The 18,832-nt window shown below is 39.7% G+C and overlaps 1 protein-coding gene across 1 annotated transcript in view; it reads right to left on the minus strand.

The window, feature by feature from the left end:
* Positions 1 to 18,832, minus strand: part of LOC124717079 (nuclear RNA export factor 1-like) — a 144,428-nt gene that overhangs the window by 17,253 nt on the left and 108,343 nt on the right. The window contains exon 11 of the mRNA XM_047243767.1: positions 17,447 to 17,615. Coding sequence (XP_047099723.1) covers positions 17,447 to 17,615 — 169 coding nt within the window. The remainder of the gene's footprint in view (positions 1 to 17,446; positions 17,616 to 18,832) is intronic.

The following is an 18,832-nucleotide window of genomic DNA, read 5'->3' on the forward strand; positions in this document are numbered from 1 at the left end:
TACACACAAAATTCAAGCTTTCGCAACAAACTGTTGCCTCATCAGGAAAGAGGGAAGGAGAGGGGAAGACGAAAGGAAGTGGGTTTTAAAGGAGAGGGTAAGGAGTCATTCCAATCCCGGGAGCGGAAAGACTTACCTTAGGGGGAAAAAAGGACAGGTATACACTAGCACACACGCACATATCCATCCACACATACAGACACAAGCAGACATATTTAAAGACATATTTAAAGAATTGTCTTTAAATATGTCTGCTTGTGTCTGTATGTGTGGATGGATATGTGTGTGTGTGTGCGCGAGTGTATACCTGTCCTTCTTTCCCCCTAAGGTAAGTCTTTCCGCTCCCGGGATTGGAATGACTCCTTACCCTCTCCTTTAAAACCCACTTCCTTTCGTCTTCCCCTCTCCTTCCCTCTTTCCTGATGAGGCAACAGTTTGTTGCGAAAGCTTGAATTTTGTGTGTATGTTTGTGTTTGTTTGTGTGTCTATCGACCTGCCAGCGCTTTTGTTCGGTAAGTCACCTCATCTTTGTTTTTATATATAATTTTTCCCATGTGGAATGTTTCCTTCCATTATATAAATAAAAATGTAAATGTTTATTCATTCAAAATCATGTATCTCCAAAAATTCTTGCAATTGCATGAAAAATTACACAGCATTGCATTCTAAAACAGGCATTTTTAGGTACCTATTTCTATAATATATAAAGTGTATATATGTAACTTTTAGACATTTTTTTTTGTAACAATGGTGCCCTATTATTCAATTTATAAAAAACTTTATATTATATACATTTAAAAAAATAGGTATATAAAACAGACACATATTCCAATGGAACACTGTGACAAAATTTCAAACATTCAGCAAAAATTTTTGGAGACTTGCAATTAGGAACATTCATAGTTTCTACATAAGCACAAATGTAGATGTTCAAACAATCAAGACTCCAGGTAGGAATATCAACAGTGTAGGAAAAGATGATCGCCATTTACCGTAAAAAAGACACGTCAAGTTGCAGACAGGTACGATGTGCGATTAACCAACTCCAGCATCTTGGGCAGAGAGAGAGAGTGTGTGTGTGTGTGTGTGTGTGTGTGTGTGTGTGTGTGTGTGTGTGTTTGTATCTCTTTACTGATGAAGGCTGTGGCCAAAAGCTATATGTTAGTGTCTTATTTGTGCCTGTCGGCAACCTGACTGTCTTTTTTACCATACGGAACAATCTATCTTTTCCTACAGTTACTGTAGATCTTCATTTCATCAAAATTCAAATCTCCAAAACTTCTTCATGGATTGCTTTGAAATTTTGACACAATGTTGCATTCAAATACTCATGTGTTTTAATATACCTACTGGAATACCTTCTTGCATATATGTAAAATATATGTAATAGAACAGGAAACATTATAAAAATGTAAATGTTGGTTTGTTCAAAATCTCTGATCTCTGAAAGTACTTGACTGATTGCTCCGAAATTCGGACAGAATGCTGAATTCTGTTACGGGTGTATTTCCATGTACCTAATTCTTCAGTACATGTATATTTTTAATACATATGATATGTAATATATAAAGGGGAAACACTGTTACCAAAACGTTTCAAAATGTAGCTTTCTGATTTTTACATGTTACTGTAATAAATGTACTTTTTAGCATATAGATGAAGAAACATTGTTAGCAAACAGGAAAGTTTATTAATCACTTACTGGTTTATGATTAGAATACTACTGAATTGAATTTTAAATAACAATAAACAAGGCTCAAGGTTAGAGATAGAGAGAGAGAGAGAGAGAGAGAGAGAGAGAGAGAGAGAGAGAGAGAGAGCAGGGTGAGGGGGGTGGAGGGGGAGGGGAACAGATGGACACAGTGTTGGAGGAAACAGACATAGAAAATGAGAAGGTGAGAAGGAGGAGATGGACAGAAAGACGAGCAGGAGGAGATGGAGAGAGAGGGAGGGGGGGGGGGGGGAGAAGATGGACCAAAAGGGAGGGGGGGGAGGAGGAGATGGACAAAGAAAGGGGGAATGGACAAAGAAAGGGGGAGGAGGAGATGGACAGATGGGGGAGGGGGGGGGGGGGGGAAGAAATTTGGACGTACAACCAATTCCTATATATATTCGAAATGTCTACTTCCTCTTTTCTTCTTTTTCATTTAAGCGCACTGCGTTGCAGCAAAGTGTGGTCCAGTACACATGGTATCCTAATACAGGGTGGCGCAGATGGATCGGGTGGTTTTAAAATACTTGTCAAACTGTCAATTGTAAAGGTATTGGATTGAAATAAAGTGCAAAACGTGTAGTTACAATGGAAGTTTATTAACAAAAAAATAGTAATGTTAGTTTTTAAAAATTACATCCATCAAATGCCCTCCTTCTCGAGCGACGCATTCTTGGAGTCGGTCCTTAACGTTCCGCATTGCCCGCTCAAGCACATCACCAGGAATTGATGTGATTTCGGTGTGAATTGCTGCCTTCAACTCCTGAATGGTCCGGGGTTTGTTCATGTAGACCCTTGCTTTTAAATAGCCCCATAAGAAAAAGTCACATACCGTGAGGTCCGGCGAGCGAGGGGGCCAATGGACATCTCCATTACGGGAAATCAAACGGCCAGGGAACAGAGCGCGTACAGCTTGCATTGATATCCTAGCGGTATGTGCAGTTGCCCCGTCTTGTTGGAACCACATATTGCCCATGTCGTAATTGTTCTCTTCAAGTTGTGGGAGAAGAAAATCTTCAATCATGTTCACATAACGCTGCGAATTAACAGTAACCGCCTGCTCCCTTTCATTTTCAAAAAAGTAAGGACCAATTATCCCTACCTTAGAAACCCCACACCAAACAGTCACTTTGTCACTATGGAGAGGCCGTTGGTGTAGATCTCTTGGGTTAGTGTCGGCCCAGTAACGGCAATTTTGCTTGTTTACGTATCCGTTAATGTGAAAGTGAGCCTCGTCAGACATCATGATAATCAGGTTTACATCTTCCAATAACTCCAACATCTGTTGGCTAAACTGAAGCCTTTGAAGATGGTCTGTTGGGAGAATCTTCTGTACCAACAGGATTTTATAGGGGTGGAATTTCAGTTCTTCGTTAAGAATCCTTTGAAGGCTCCGACGTGACATTCCAAGAGCTTGAGCACGACGTCTCGTTGATCGACGTGGGCTCGCAGTGACATCGCGTCTCACACGCTCCACGTTCTCAGGCGTTGTTATTGTTGGCGGTCTAGGCGTCCATTTTGGAGCACATGAACCAGTAGTGCGGAAATTATGCACCCAACTCAATATCGTATCTCGCTTAGGAACACTACCGCGAGGTGGGATGTTGAAACGCCGGCGAAAGGCACGCGTCACAGCAACAATTGACTCGTTATTGCGTATGAACTCTTCCACTGCGAAAACACGATGCTCAACGGACCACGTAGCCATCGCGACTGACTGCCAGCCTGCAACTGAAACTTCCCGTCCCCCCCCACCACAGGACGAAGTCGCCGAACACCTGGCTCCCCCCCTCCAGACGTACAGTCCACTTCAAAACCACCCGATCCATCTGCGCCACCCTGTATATGCTACAGCAAGAGTAGATATACAGGTGGCATATACTCAAAATTCTATTACTTATGTATAACTACATAATCTCTCTGCAAAGTGTTCTCTCCTCCTTGGTAAATTGCACAAAGCAAAGAGAAAGAATCATTTTCTGAGTAAAACGGCTCCCACAAGGATGGGATCAGCAGTCATAAGAAGGAACTGCCACTCTTGGCACAGAGAAAGCCCCTGTGTCTGTGTAAACAAGAGATGCTGATGCTTTTATCTGGAGATGCTGTAGCCACCACAGAAAGAATGACCTCATTAGGGAAACAGTCAAAGGTGAGGTGACGTTACTTCTGAATGTGGAACACCTGTCCTCAGTTCTGCCTGCACACCAGCTTGCAAGTAGTTCTACAACACTGCACACAACATGCAACCAGTAGCCAAAAAATTTGTCACCCCACAAGACATTACACTCTCCACTAGACTTGATAAGAACCTCTATTTGGTGAGAAAGAAAGTCCACAAGTTTCTTCAGGTATGGTATATAAACTGAGGCCACTCATTTACATTAAATTACTTGGAGCTTACAAATTGTGGACACAATGACTGCTACATATCACCTGCTGTTCCAAATAGTCACAGACATTCTATGGCACACATTCCCAGACAGTGGTACGTGTATCACTGGTGGTACACAAGGACGTATCAGGTGGTACATGTACAAGTAAACAAAATACATACTGACACAAGTAAAATTATTCTCTTATATTGCTTTATCTTTAAAGTAAAATTATATTGATTGATAAAAGTGACTCTATAAAACATTTAAAAAATGGATTTACAGCAGAACGGCTCTTTTGGATTGTTGGCAGGACACAGGAAGTTCAGACAGTACCCTCCCCACCCTTCCCTTCATTAGTTATCACTGACTTTGCCGGGAATGATTCATCTCATTTTGATGTCAGTGATATTTCGATTGGATCTCGTCAGTGGTCATTCAAAAGTTTTCGTGTGACTCTGCAACTGCTCCCACCTTATGCAATATACCCACATGTGAAAATGCAGTAGTCATTATGCAGTGAACGGTTCACTGTTGTTATTATTGCTTTGTTGGAAATCGTCTTACATGGCGAACTAGAGTGCGCGTATTACAATGAGCAGATTCTTGACTACTATAAGTGTGATGTGAAGTTAAACTTGACTGTGTGACACGTATGTGACTGCCTTTTAAGTTAACCATGAAGTGATTTTTATGGCACAAAGTTTTTACCTCAAACGATGCAGTTAAAAAATTCTAAATCTACACCTGACAGCGAGTATGATGAAAACTACCATAAAAGTTTAATAAATTCTTTAAGTGTTTAAATGTAATTCATCTCTTATTCATTCATATTACTTGCTACAAGTAAGTACCGCATGTGGACATGAACGACTCTGTAAAAAAACCCTTCCATAAAACCTTAGGACTCGTGCGTATCATTTTTCTATTCTACACGACAGACAATCAGCAACCATACGTATGTTGTCAGCACTGAGCAAAATGGCGAAAACTGTCCCCCCCCCCTCCCCCTACTGTTCCTGACCCCCACATCAGTCATTGACTGACCTTCAGAAGTGCTCTCTCCCAATCAGTGTTCGTTAAAAGATGAACAATCTATCACGGTACACATAAATTATTAAAAAGGCCAAGTGGTGCATAGTGAGAAGAAGTCTGCGAACCCCTGTTCTACAGGACTGAGATGAGGTTATTTAGTGGGCCACTCGTGATGAGATAGTATGCCCCATTGATAGCCGTGGAACATATGCTTGCAGTCCTGTGAATACAGTTAATGGCCGGCCGGAGTGGCCGAGCGGTTCTAGGCGCTTCAGTCTGGAACTGAGCGACCGCTACAGTCGCAGGTTCGAATCCTGCCTCGGGCATGGATGTGTGTGATGTCCTTAGGTTAGTTAGGTTTAAGTAGTTCTAAGTTCTAGGGGACTGATGACCTCAGAAGTTAAGTCCCATAGTGCTCAGAGCCATTTGAACCAATACAGTTAATGCCATCTCAAACAACGGAAAGTCCAGGTCGGAATATCGACAATATTATGAAAAGGATACATTGCTACTCACTGTAAAGATGACACACGGAATTGCAGACATGCAAGACTGTTACACATTTCATCTTTCAGCCAATGAGTTCTTGGGAAAGGAAAAACACACAATTCACACAAACAAGCACACCTCGTGCACAAAGGACTGCTACTCCCGGCTAGAATAGCAGTCACGTGGGCATGAAGTGTGCTCACTCATGTGTGTTTTCCTTTCCGAAGAAGGCTTTGTCCGAAAGCTCAAATGTGTAACAGGCTTCGTGTCATCTTGTCTGCAACTCGACACGTCATCTTAACGGTGAGTAGCAATCTATTTTTTTTCATCTTGGAAGATGTGAGCGACCGCAGCTTATTCGTAATGAAGATAGTGGAACCAAGTAGATGTAGATGTAGATGTAGAAGTCTCAGTACAAAAAATCACCCCCACAACATCACAGATCCTCCTCCAGCTCGAACTACATTCTCCACACACTGTGGGTCGCAACACTTCATTGGGCCACCAGCGCACTCGACACATCACACTGTTTCAAAAAAAGGCAAAATCATGATTCAGCAGACCGCACTACATGTTCCCCCTCCCTCACTCACACCATCTCCTGGATGTTATCAGTTTTCATGACCTGGAGCCACTGCTTCTCAATCAAGTAGCACCTCAATTGGAATAATGAGGCTCACTGCACCCCATTCCAGTCCTCCCCCTGAGGAAAAATTTTCTCATAGAGCCAGGAATTGAACAGGAGTCCTCCACATGGCAGCTGTCCGCACTGACCACTCCGCTACAGAGGTAGAACTTTTGTGAGGCACCTGTCTCCGAATGTACGAGGTGTGATCAATGAGTAAAGGGAATTTTTAATTTCGCGGGCTTTATACGTCAGATTCTCAAAACATATTTTTATCTTGTCGGTATATGTGTTCCTGACATATGTCTGCATTTTCAGCTGTTCCGAATATTTGTTTTATTGTTGATGGTCGAGAAGGTTATACATGTTTTCGAGTGAGTGGCAAATTTTTACTTTCGGAAAAGATGGGTTAATGAATTTGTGTAAAATTTTTCTTGAAAAACAAAATAAAGTGAAGCACCAAACTTGAAATGTTGCCTGTGGCTTTTGGCAAATCTACTTTGAGTACGACAAGAGTTTACGAGTGGTATAAACGTTTCAGAAAGGGTCAAGAAGACATTGAAGACGACAACCTCACTGAGCACCCCAGCATATCAATTTCTGACAAGAATGTCAGCATATCCTTTGGCCCATGCAAAGCAATTTTTTGGGTGTTTTGGGCACGATAAGTATAGCAGCAAAGTTTGTTCCGAAACTGTTGTACTTTGACCAAAAACGACACTGCCTACACATTTCTCAGGAATTCCCAAATGAAGTCGACAATGGTCCAGAACACAGATGACGAAACGTGGATATACTGGTATGACATAAAAACTGAGGCCTAACTGTCCTAAAGGAAACTGCCTGAAGAGCCGAGACCGAAAAATTTTTGACAGCTTCTATCACGTGTGAATGTTCTTCTCACTGTTTCTTCAATTGCAATGGGACAGTGCATCATGAGTTCCTGTCTTACAGTCGTACGGTCAATAAGGAATACTACCTGGACATTACATGCTGTTTGCATGAAGCGATCCGAAGAAAAGGACCAGAATTGTGACAAAACCATTCGTGGAAACTGCAGTACAATAATGCTCTCATTCACAACTAAATGCTTATTCATGATTTTTTTGGCATAAAACAAAATCGTTATTTTGCCTTAGCCACTATATTTGGCGGACATGGCTGCCTGTGACTTCTTTCTATCCCCGAGGCTGAAGAGAACTGTGAAATGATTTTGCTTTGCCACAGATAAAAATAGAATCACTGATGGAGCTGACTACTATAATGAAAAGTGAGTTCCAGAAGTGCTTGCAAGATTAGAAAAAGTGATGGTTCAAGTATATTATATCTGAGAGGGATTACTTTGAAGGGGAGAAAGTTGATGATGATGAATAAATAAAGCTTCTTTAAGAAAAACAAAAGTTCCCACTACATTCTGATCACCTCATATGTTACATGCAGTTACCATAACAGTTTTTGCTTATTAACTGTCTGAGATTTAATGCCTTCACTGACAGCAGCAAATCTTTCATAACCTGATTTTGTAGCTGTCACATTCAGGGTTGTTCAGGAGTGAATAAGCTCGGTGATAGTATACGGTCATGTTATGATTTAAAATATGACAGAATGTTTTTCATTATACACAAATTGGACTCCATGACAAGAAATTCAGACTGCAAGGATTGATTTATATATTGTTCAAATCTGCATATAATGGCGCATGGATGGCGAACAAATCAACATGGCATCAAACCGATCATTTGCCAACATAATTACATAAAAATGAAAATAAAGAAAATTTCTGGACATATTATTAGTAACCGGATATCTATTGACTAGTATAAAACAGACACCTAAATGCATTAGAATACTATGGTAATTACTTGTAATGGCACAAGTAACAAAAATATTTCCTTACATTAAGGCGAATGGAAGGAAAGAGATAAAAGTCAGGAGGCAATATGTACTGCAGCTTTTTTTTTTTAAGTTGAACAGCAAAAAATTTATTAAAGATGTTAAATAGTGACAAGTGTTATACTATACATTTGGAACTCTGGCTTAGTACAACAACATTAATTTATTACAATGTCCCCTTGACTGGTTGCAACAACTTTAATAAAAATCTTGGAAAAGCTATTCTACTTCACTACTCAGGGGATTCTCTTGATACAATATAGGTACACCATTGCTTTACACTGGATGTTAAATTACATTATCAACACATGCTTGGGGTGTTACTATGAAGAGTACAAGGCAGTTAGTTCAGATAATACCTTTTTCTCACAATGAAACTTTTTTAAACAGATAATTATTACATATTGTTTAGCATTTTTAGTAAAACATCAGGCAGTGTAGAAGGTCGGTCACCTGACGGTGTTCAGGAAATAAATTGTATATTTTATAAAATAATAGTTTGAGACTTCCTTTTTTGAAATGACTTCTCATCTGCATGGGCGTTTATTGGTTCAACTATTTCTGCCAATATCATATTGTCACATCATCGCCATGTACAGAATGGTCACAATAAGAAAGTTTTGCTTTTGTTTCCTGAATAATGGACTGTGCAGTTCACCAGAGACTGTTGATGGACTGGTCGAAAGTTGCAGCAGATGACGACCAGGATTAATAGACTGAAGGATTTGATTCAGTTGACATCGTTGGCTGAAGCAGAACCCATCTGAATGATCAGGTTTTTGACAGTAAAGGCCATCAACCAAAACAGTAGGTGGAAGGGAGGGGTTTCTGAACAGATTTCTTTGGGCATCGACGTTGCCTCATACTGTACAGCATTTCCAGATTACATGAAATGGTTGTACAATAGTGTTACTACTACATAGAGTATGAACTACGCAGATTATACTGAAAGAAAATGTTTCATTAGGGTAGAAGTAAAATTTTTCTTTACCTCAATACAACATACATCACTAATATATTAGATGGATCCATGTTTAGCATTTGAAAGAAGGGGGTTGGGGGTGGTAACCTTTCTTTTCACTTTTCCATTGATAATGCATCACTGATGATCCGATACATAGTGTTTTGAACCACTAATGTTTGTGATGAACAAGTTTATCCAATCAATACTACATTTGCAGTTAGTGTCCTCAACATGCACATTTTCAGTGTCTCTACTAGCCAAGTCTTACTGTTTTCAAACACACATTTCAGTTCAATAATGACGGCATATCAAGCATTTGTAGCAATAATCGGAATTGGTGTTACACGCGCTGCCACTGAGTTGTTAACTCACTGAAACTATGCATTCCTCAGTGTGTGTTTGTGAAGTGTGTAACTGTGTATCACATCTCACACCAGACAACATCTCTAGCATTCTACACTACCCAGGGTAGAGTTCACATTGTCGAGTTCGTGCCTGGTAAGTAAAAATTTTGTTGTAAAGTGTGCAAGAGTACTTTAGTTTTGTAGTTTACAGCATATGCTCCAACCCAGTGCCAGTTTGACTGTGCCACAACTGTCTTGGATATGTATTCATCACTGTCCCATATTCTCATCACAAACTCATTAATGCAGAAATCTTGTCTTTAGAAATTGAGTTCGCATTATCACCATCCATTAGTTTAGTATTTAAAGGTCATGCTGCTGTCTTTCCCCACCAATCCCAACTGTTTGTAGTAAAACATAATGAGGGTACGTACGAGGGTTGGAACTTAAATAGTGGCACCTATTTATTCACAACCAATGCACAAGAGTTACATGTTTGCACCTGTTACTGTCCTTCAAAGTAGCCACCATTGTTGTGTAGAACCCACTGCCAGCGATGTGGAAGGTGTAGTATACTGTTATCAGAGCCTGTTCTGTTGATGGTGCGAATGGAGCGCTCTAAATTTATGGTGATTCTCATGTACGACTGTGATGGTGTTATCCTACCGCATTATGTTCCTCCATGGCAGACCGTCAGTGCACAGTATTACTGTTCGTTTTTGGAGCATCACCTGTGACCACCTTTGCAAAAGAAGCGGCGACACTTTCTGCGCAATCCACCCATCATTTCGCATGACAATGCGCGGGTGCATACAGCGCAAGCTGTGGCTGGCTGCTCTGTTTGGTCGATGGGACTGGGACGTACTGTACCATCCACCACATTCCCCGGACTCAAGTCCTTGTGACTTTGATTTGATTCTGAAGATGAAGGATGCACTTCGTGGCATTTGCTTCAGAATTGTTCCAGAGATTCGACAGGCAGTAGACCGTTCCATTCGCACCATCAACAGAACTTGTTCTGCCAACGGTCTACTACGCCTCTCACATCGCTGGCAATGGGTTCTACGCAGTGCTGGTGACTATTTTGAAGGACATTAACAGGTGCAAACATGTAACTCTTTTGTATCGGTTATGAATAAATAATTGTCACTATTTAAGTTTCAACCCTTGTATTTACAAAACAGTTGCATTTATCTCTGTGTGGAAACAACTACCATACACTACAACAAAAGTGGACACACAATCTTCTTTTATATGTGATTCTGTCCTGATCTTACGTACCCCTGCATTGTGTAAGGATGCCTTTTCATACAGGTTGCAACATCATCATCATCATCATCATCATCATCTAGTTATACAGTAAAAAATCTAACTGTTGCAGAGCGTGTTGGATCAAAGCAACACGTGAACCTGGGGAAGGAGGGGCAGTGAGCTTAGACTCAAAGCTAAACAGAATACATATTTAAGCATTTGACAGGCTAGCAAAACTGTACTTGTACAAATCTAGCTTTCTTCACTAAAGCAAAAATGTATATGGTTTTTAAGGGTACTAAAGCTATACCATTTTCTTACGGCTAGCTTATTAGAACATGACATACATAAATATGTAATAAGGTTGCATTTTCTTGTGCCAAGTACTTATTTTTTTCTATTACTGATTCCAGGAGTACTGGAAGAATACCAGTAATTATATGCTGTGCAACTGTACTACTAAGTACTGCAGGTATTACAATAAACAGTTTATATCATGGAAAGTCAGCTGATACTAATACACCAGGTCTTTATTTTCTTTTCTTAACATAAATATACTAATGTTCCAGGGGAATAGTACAACCCCTTATTATCTAGCAATAAGAAGCAGTGAATATTCTGATTCAGTGCACAGGTTAAAATGGCCAGTGCACAGGTTAAAATGGCTGCATCACTGATAATTACAGCACTTTGGCTCTGTGTTACAGTTTACTGTCCAAACAGAGCATAAATTAGAAATCCAGCATTTTTGCTCTATTCTCCTTATACCTTTTATTTACATATTTTTATATATGAATTAATATTTGAACTGCTTAGGCAGTACACAGCCTAGCAAGTAAGATATTCAACACACACAGTCAGTAAGTAGAAATGATCATTCTGGATACTATTAGCTTAAACTTTCTTCTACAAATGAACGTCCAAATACTAGCAGTATTAGCCTCCTAGAATTTCTCCAGTTCATATAGTATCTTTCTTACATTCAGCACAAAGTTTTCCACAGACAACACTACTCTATTCAGTCACAGATTATAAATAATAATTACATTCAAACACAAAATATCACATGTAATGTGAATAACTCCATTCATTTGTGTAAGTATTTTTTCAAGTCCTGGTAGGAATACAATCCCATAATCTTATTGGTCTTATAATTAATTTAGAGAGATCCACTTCAGTATGGGAATGTATAACATGCGGTTGGAACAATCAACGCAAGAGCTCCAATCACTGTATGTTGGCAGAAACTGTCCGCAGCTGCACGGTAGGAATGCCAACCGCTATGAATAGGTAACTTACTTTGTGTGGAATTCTCACTATATTGTACGCAATTATATAGAGAAATTGCTATTTACAGTTTCTTTTGTGAAGAAGTGAAGATTTCAGGTGAGTTTTCAACAGAATATATTCTCCTACGTGATTTCTCTGCATTGGTCTGAATCTCCTGAATTTTTTTCAGCTGTGTCTTCTTGGTGAGAGAGACAAAAGCTTTTCTTGCCTTCTCTACTCAGGATCAAACTTCTCCATGCAGATGGGGAGAAGGATTTATGCAATCATCTTTCTCCATCCATCCACCTTAATCTAAGGATACATTTTTGTTACTTACAATATTTAAAATAATAACCACAATATTCTGATGCATTCAGTGTTTATTTTACAGTAGTCAATAGATTCTGTTATTAATGACACGTGCTAAACTTTTCTCTGTTTCAGCTCTGATTACGTCAGGAAGCGATTGATTCGGAGACACGTCAATTTGTGGTCCATATGCACGTAATAATGTGCATATTTGCATTCTATATAAGTCTAACCTTACAATCTAAATTTCTTGTCATGAAGTCCAATCAATGTTTGTTGTATAATGCAAAACATTCTTTCACATTACATTTCCTAACATTGCAGTCTGCCGTCACCAAGCTTATACAGTTTCCAACGACAGCTACGAAATTAGCTAACAGAAGCATTTTATTTGGCCATCAGTAGGAGAATTTATTCAATATTGAACTCATTACACTGTATCATTCCTTGTTCTGATCCTTCTGTGGTCACACTGAGGCATCCTGACTCCGAACAATTAGTTTTTGGAGGAATTAAGAACATTTATTACTTTTCAATCACATTTCTTCTTTTAGTCTGGAAGGGATACAATACAACTGATCTCGTGCAACCCACAGGCACATATACACTGCTTCAATGCCAAAACTTGTATCACTGGAGAAGGGTCAGATGACCACCTAGTGGCAGTTTTGCACAGCCACAACTCTACAAAGTGACCACAGCAGTCTTTTACAGCGGTGAACTAATATTATGTCTTTTACAGGGGTGACTAATATTTTGTCAAGTGCCCTTATGTTTGTTGCAATCTTCAACCTGAAGACCAGTAAGATGTAGATTTCCACATTAGTCTATCCTGTGCCAGTGCATTCGTCTCAGCATAATTACCACAACTAACATCAATTTGAGCCTGTTTATTGTATTCAAGTTTCAGTCTCCATACATGACATTTGTTAGAAAATAACTGAACATTTTGAATTACTTTCCAACAGAGGTATTCAATGATATTCGGTTGGCACCACTGCCTTATGCATCACCACCTTCGTAACCACATGTTTTCGGATTGTCGATATCTCGTTTAGTTTTCATGATATTGTTATTTCAGCACAATGTGTTTAGAGGCAATTTTCGAAATATGCAATGTAAAATGCTGTGTTAAATGTAGGATAATTTTTACAGAAATTGTTTCAAGTTTTGAAAAGAGTTTATGGATATGACACTCTGGGCCGTAAGCGGTGTTACAAAAGGTTTTCACAATTTAAAAGTGGTAGTCAGACAATTGGAGATGATCCTGGTCCAGGAAGGCCACCCACTTAAACTGATGACTCACATTTTTAGGAAATCAATGATCTGATGTGCACAACTCACCAACTGATTGCCAAAGAAACTGGAGGAGAGATTAGCATGTCAACTAGGTCACACCATAAAATTTTGATGGAAAAAAATGAAAGTGTGATGAGTTGCAGCAAAATTTGTTCCCTATTTGCTGACAGAACGAAGAAAAGAAAATCAAGTGGATATTACTCAGCAACTCCTTGAATGAACCAGTGACACTGAAATAATCGTGCAAAGTATTGTAATAGGAGATGAAAGCTCAGTTCACAACTATGACACTGGGACAAAAGGTCTATCTTCACAAAGGATTGGCAAAAGATTCTGGGGGTGTTTTCCAACAGGTTCAAATGACTCTGAGCACTATGGGACTTAACTTCTGAGGTCATCAGTCCCCTATAACTTAGAATTACTTAAACCTAACTAACCTAAGGACAGGTCACACATCCATGCCCGAGGCAGGATTCGAACCTGCGACCGCAGCGGTCGCGTGGTTCCAGACTGTAGCACCTAGAACTGCTCGGCCACTCTGGCCGGCTTTCCAACAGGATAACACACTCCCACATACTGCTGTTGTAACCCAACACGCAGCACAGAGTGTCATAACTCCGCCTTGGCCTACTCGATCATCAGATCTGTCACCAGTTGAGCACACATGGGGCATCATCGGACAACTGCTCCAGCATAATCCACAACCAGCATTAACTGTACCTGTATTGACTGACCAAGTTCAACATGCATTGACCTCCATCTCACAAACTGACATCCAAGACCTGTACAGCACCATGCACTCACGTTTGCATGCTTGCATTCAACATTCTGGTTATTAATGTACCACCACTTCGTATTTGCAATGGTGTATCTCGCACTAACATTATTGTGTGAACTTTCAACATTTATCAGTTAAATGTATCGTGTAGATGTATTCCCAAAATTTCAGTACTCTACATTAAATATTTTTTGGTGTCACAATTTTTTTCCGTCAGTGTGTTTACTTCATTACAATGTTATTTCTCCATAAACTGATGATAGGTTCCATATGTGAGCTTTACAGATTTTGTGGCTCTTCCGCATACATTCTGAAGCCATTTCATTAATTGCTTTTTGTCATGCTCATCTCTAGGACCAAATCTGCCACTCATTTCTTGGTAACAGGTTTCTGTATTGTATCAATGTGTAGAAATAAAAAGGTTCCAATTTTTGAGAAAATGCTTCAATATGCATAGTTCGCTGCAAAATTCTCTCTTCATCATGAGCTATTTAGCTGCATTAAAGAGCTTGCTTTTCCTAATGACAACCACACTAAAAAATCTGATTGTGGCACATATGCCTTTGTACGTTACTCGAGGTGTTCCAAAATTTTTATGCTTTTTATGAGAGATATTGCCCTGAGAACGTACTGGTTCTCTTGAAATATAAAAGTAAAAATCAAAGAAAAAACTGATGTACTAGAATTTATATGTTTTTCATCCCCAATTACTGTCAATTATTTAAGGTTCCATCAGTTATGTGATGATAAAATCTGAAATGCTTATTTCTTTCATCAATTATTCCATTGTATTCCACGATGACACAAATTTTCATGATCTGGACTCAGGTCCAAGACACCCTATCCTCATTCTTCCACACGCTCAACACCTTCTCTACCATCTGCTTCAACTTGCCCTCCTAAATTCAACTTTCCTGGAAGTTGACCTTAACCTCTCTGATGGCTCCAATCACATCTATATCCATATTAAACCCACTAATGACCAACAGACCCGCACTTCAACAGCTGCCATCCCTTACATACCAAAAAGTCCCTCCCACACAGCCTCACCACCAGTGGACAGTGTATCTACCGTGCCAAGAATTCCTTTGCCCAGTATAATGAAAGTCTCACAAGGGTTTTCACAGATACACTACCGCCCAAACCTTGTTCACAAAAAGATTTCCCATGCCATATCCTCACAGACCCATAGTCCCCTGACAACACCCACAAATGAGCTTCAAATGAGCTCCCCTAGTCATTCAGTCCCACCCTGGATTGGAACAGCTGACTAATATCCTTCACCAGTGCTTTCATTATCTGTCATCATGAAATGACATAAATGATCGTATGGTGGTATTGAAGGCCGGGGGCCTCCACCAAGGGAAGATCGGCCACCGATTGCAAGTCTTTTCAGGTGACGTCACAGTGGGTGACTTGTGTGTCAACTATGATGAAATAATGATGAGGGCAACACAACAGCCAGTCCCCAAGTGGAGAAAATCTCCAACTCAGCTGGTAATCAAGCTCGGGCCCACTGCATGGCAGTTGGAGGCTCTGACCCCTCCGCTGAGAGTGCAGATGTATCTGTCGTCGTGTCCTGAGGTGAGGGACATACTGCCCAAGATCGTTCCCACCATCTAAAGCATCATCCTGTCACCCTTTCAATCTACACAACACCCTCGTCCACCTTTATGCCACTCCCACTCCCAGTCCTTTGCCACAGAGATCATATCTCTGTAGCAGACCAATGTCCAAGACCTGCCGATTCACTCGCCCAGTACCTCCCACTCCAGTCTTGTCACACACTTATCCTACCACATAAGAGTCTGAGCGACTCGTGAAAGAAGCCGTGTTGTATCAGCTCTGCTGCAAGCACTGCACAGTTTTTTATGTCGATATGACTACCAACCAGCTGTCCACCAGACAGAATGGTCACTGCCAAACTTGCCGAGAACAACGTTGACCACCCAGTGGCACCACATGCAGCTGAGCACAACAAACTCAATTTCAATATTCAATAGCTGATACACAATCCAGACAATCTCGACTCTCTCTCTCTCTCTCTCTCTCTCTCTCTCTCTCTTTCTTTCTTTCTTTCTTTGTGTGTGTGTGTGTGTTTGTATTGGGGGGGGGGGGGGGATGACTGTATCTCAAGAAAGGACTGACTTTGAAAGCTGGCGAGTTTCCTTTCTCTTCTGCTTGTACCTGTTAGTGACTTAATGCTTCTGCTTTTCAGTGAGTGGTCTTTTTTACTCCTAAATAATTTACAAATTATTGTTAATTGGTTTACTGGATTGAGAAGCTTACCACAAAAAGTATTAAGGCTTGTTAATGAACCCTAGTGAGCAAAGTCAAATACAGATGGAGGAATATATTATGTATCGGCGGAAATAACAGGCCACCATTTTTTTTTGTTCTAGATTGTAACTAAATCTTTTCCGAGTTAACTGCCTTTCCTCAAACTTAGCTTGCCATTTGAAAGAAAATCTCAAGAAAGAGAGTCATTATAGGAAACTGTTCACAAGATTAGATTGTTGATGTGAGCTTGGGAGGGAAGCCTTGAAGAGATTAAGAGTACATATTGAGGAATTTGGTGTAGAAACAGATACATTCACATGAAAGTCTAAACTGGAAGCAAGGAATGGCTGATGTGGATGGAGAAGCATTTTGAAGTTGAGATATTGCAGTTTAGTACCCCCCTTTTCTCAATAATAACATTTCATAATTTATTCCTTTGTATATTTATTCTGCCTCCTGTCTTTCTTTAACAACCCCTCCCATCTTCTCTCTCTGTCTCTGTCTTCCCTGTCCCTTCCTACCTACTGTTTTAAAATGTATTATTCTGTACAATTTTCATTTCTCTTTCTCTTTAATGCAACTTTACTTGTCACTTTGCCCCTTTTATAATCTCTGAACTGAAGATGGCACAGTGCTTACTAACATACTGTTCTGAGGAAGAATATAGGAGGAGAAAAGAAAAGGATGCATCTCTTTAATCAGTCAGTGATAATGATTTTCTCTTGCATCACCCCTCAGAATTACAATAACAGAGTAAAAACAATACTGACAAATGATGAAATCATAAGGAAGGGATAATACAGCAGTAGTAAATGTTTTCTACTCACAGAATCATGTAGAAGATCTACAGTGAAGGAGTACGGGTCATGTCGAGTCCTTGGCAGCTTCTCTAATCTCATGATGACCTTCTCTGCCCCATGGGCCAGTGCAGTCTTTGACCTCAGCTTGGCAGAAGTGTGCAAGAGGTTACGGCACTCTGCTATGTATGAGCTCAGCCTACAGGAAGAGGATAAAATGAGTGACAAGTATAACATGGGTAAAACAAGGCATCTTAAGCTGACCTAATTTTTTAAGATTTGGAAGAGATATTGTATTCTAGAACAGCATATCATCTGAGCAAAAATAGGATCACTGGTAGAAAACAGTTTGTATTTCCAAACAGTTGCTAAACTGAGAATGTCACTTGCACATGCATATACCAAATTTTACAAGTTCTAAATAGCAAAACAGTACCATCTGGTATTTTCTGAGACTTACCTAAGGCATTTGACTATGTGAATCACAACATCCACCTAGATAATGTGAGGTGTTATGGAACTGATGTACAGCCAAGCAATTGGTAATGTCATATCTAATAAAATGAATGCAAAAAGCTAAACTCAATAATTCGACCAATAAAACCGGGGGAGATAACTCTGACTTGGAAGAAATCACTTATGGAGTCTGTAATGGATCTGGGAGATGTGTTATTTTCTACCGGATTTGTCGATACCAAATTGTAAATGTTTTCTTATATTTTTGTAAGAATTTTTTTATTGTAATTTGCCTTATCTTATGTTAATTTACTTATATTTTTGAGAGTGACAGCATATTGATTACTATTAGTAGATGTGAAGAAGAATATCAAAGAGACTGGTTACAAGTGGAAGCTTGTGAGTTGTGAAAAATGTCTTTGACGCTGTAGTCAGTCGGCAGTTAACTCTTGGTGTGTGTTGACGGTAGAACAATGTGCAGGTCACCGTCATAAATAATTTGCTAGTGAACAAAGAAAAAAAAAAGAATTATGTTACTACTTGTGTAATATAAACTTTAAGAAGAAACCACATTCGAAGAAATGGTATTTGAAGCACCAAAAATGAGGCAAACGCATTGAATCAGGTCAATTCTGCAGCCGACAAAAACTGCCTAAGGGAATTATACTTCCACTAAACAACTGAAGCCAAGACAAATATCATCTTGTAACCATTTCACAGAAAAGGTACTGTCATGAAATATGCCAAATTTCAGTAAATAAAAAATAGTGAGCATATTTCAAGTCACAAGAGACTCAATCTGAGGTCCACTTTTGTTTCTCATAAGGTAAACTACCTTCCACCTAACATACAAAAAACAGAATTAAGTCCTTTTGCAGATGACACTAGTAATTTAATCAATTGAAACGTACAATGGCCATCCAAAAAGTTCTGAGACTGATTTCATTCTTGGCATATAAG

Source organism: Schistocerca piceifrons, chromosome 9, assembly GCF_021461385.2.
Source record: "Schistocerca piceifrons isolate TAMUIC-IGC-003096 chromosome 9, iqSchPice1.1, whole genome shotgun sequence".
Lineage (NCBI taxonomy): Eukaryota > Metazoa > Arthropoda > Insecta > Orthoptera > Acrididae > Schistocerca > Schistocerca piceifrons.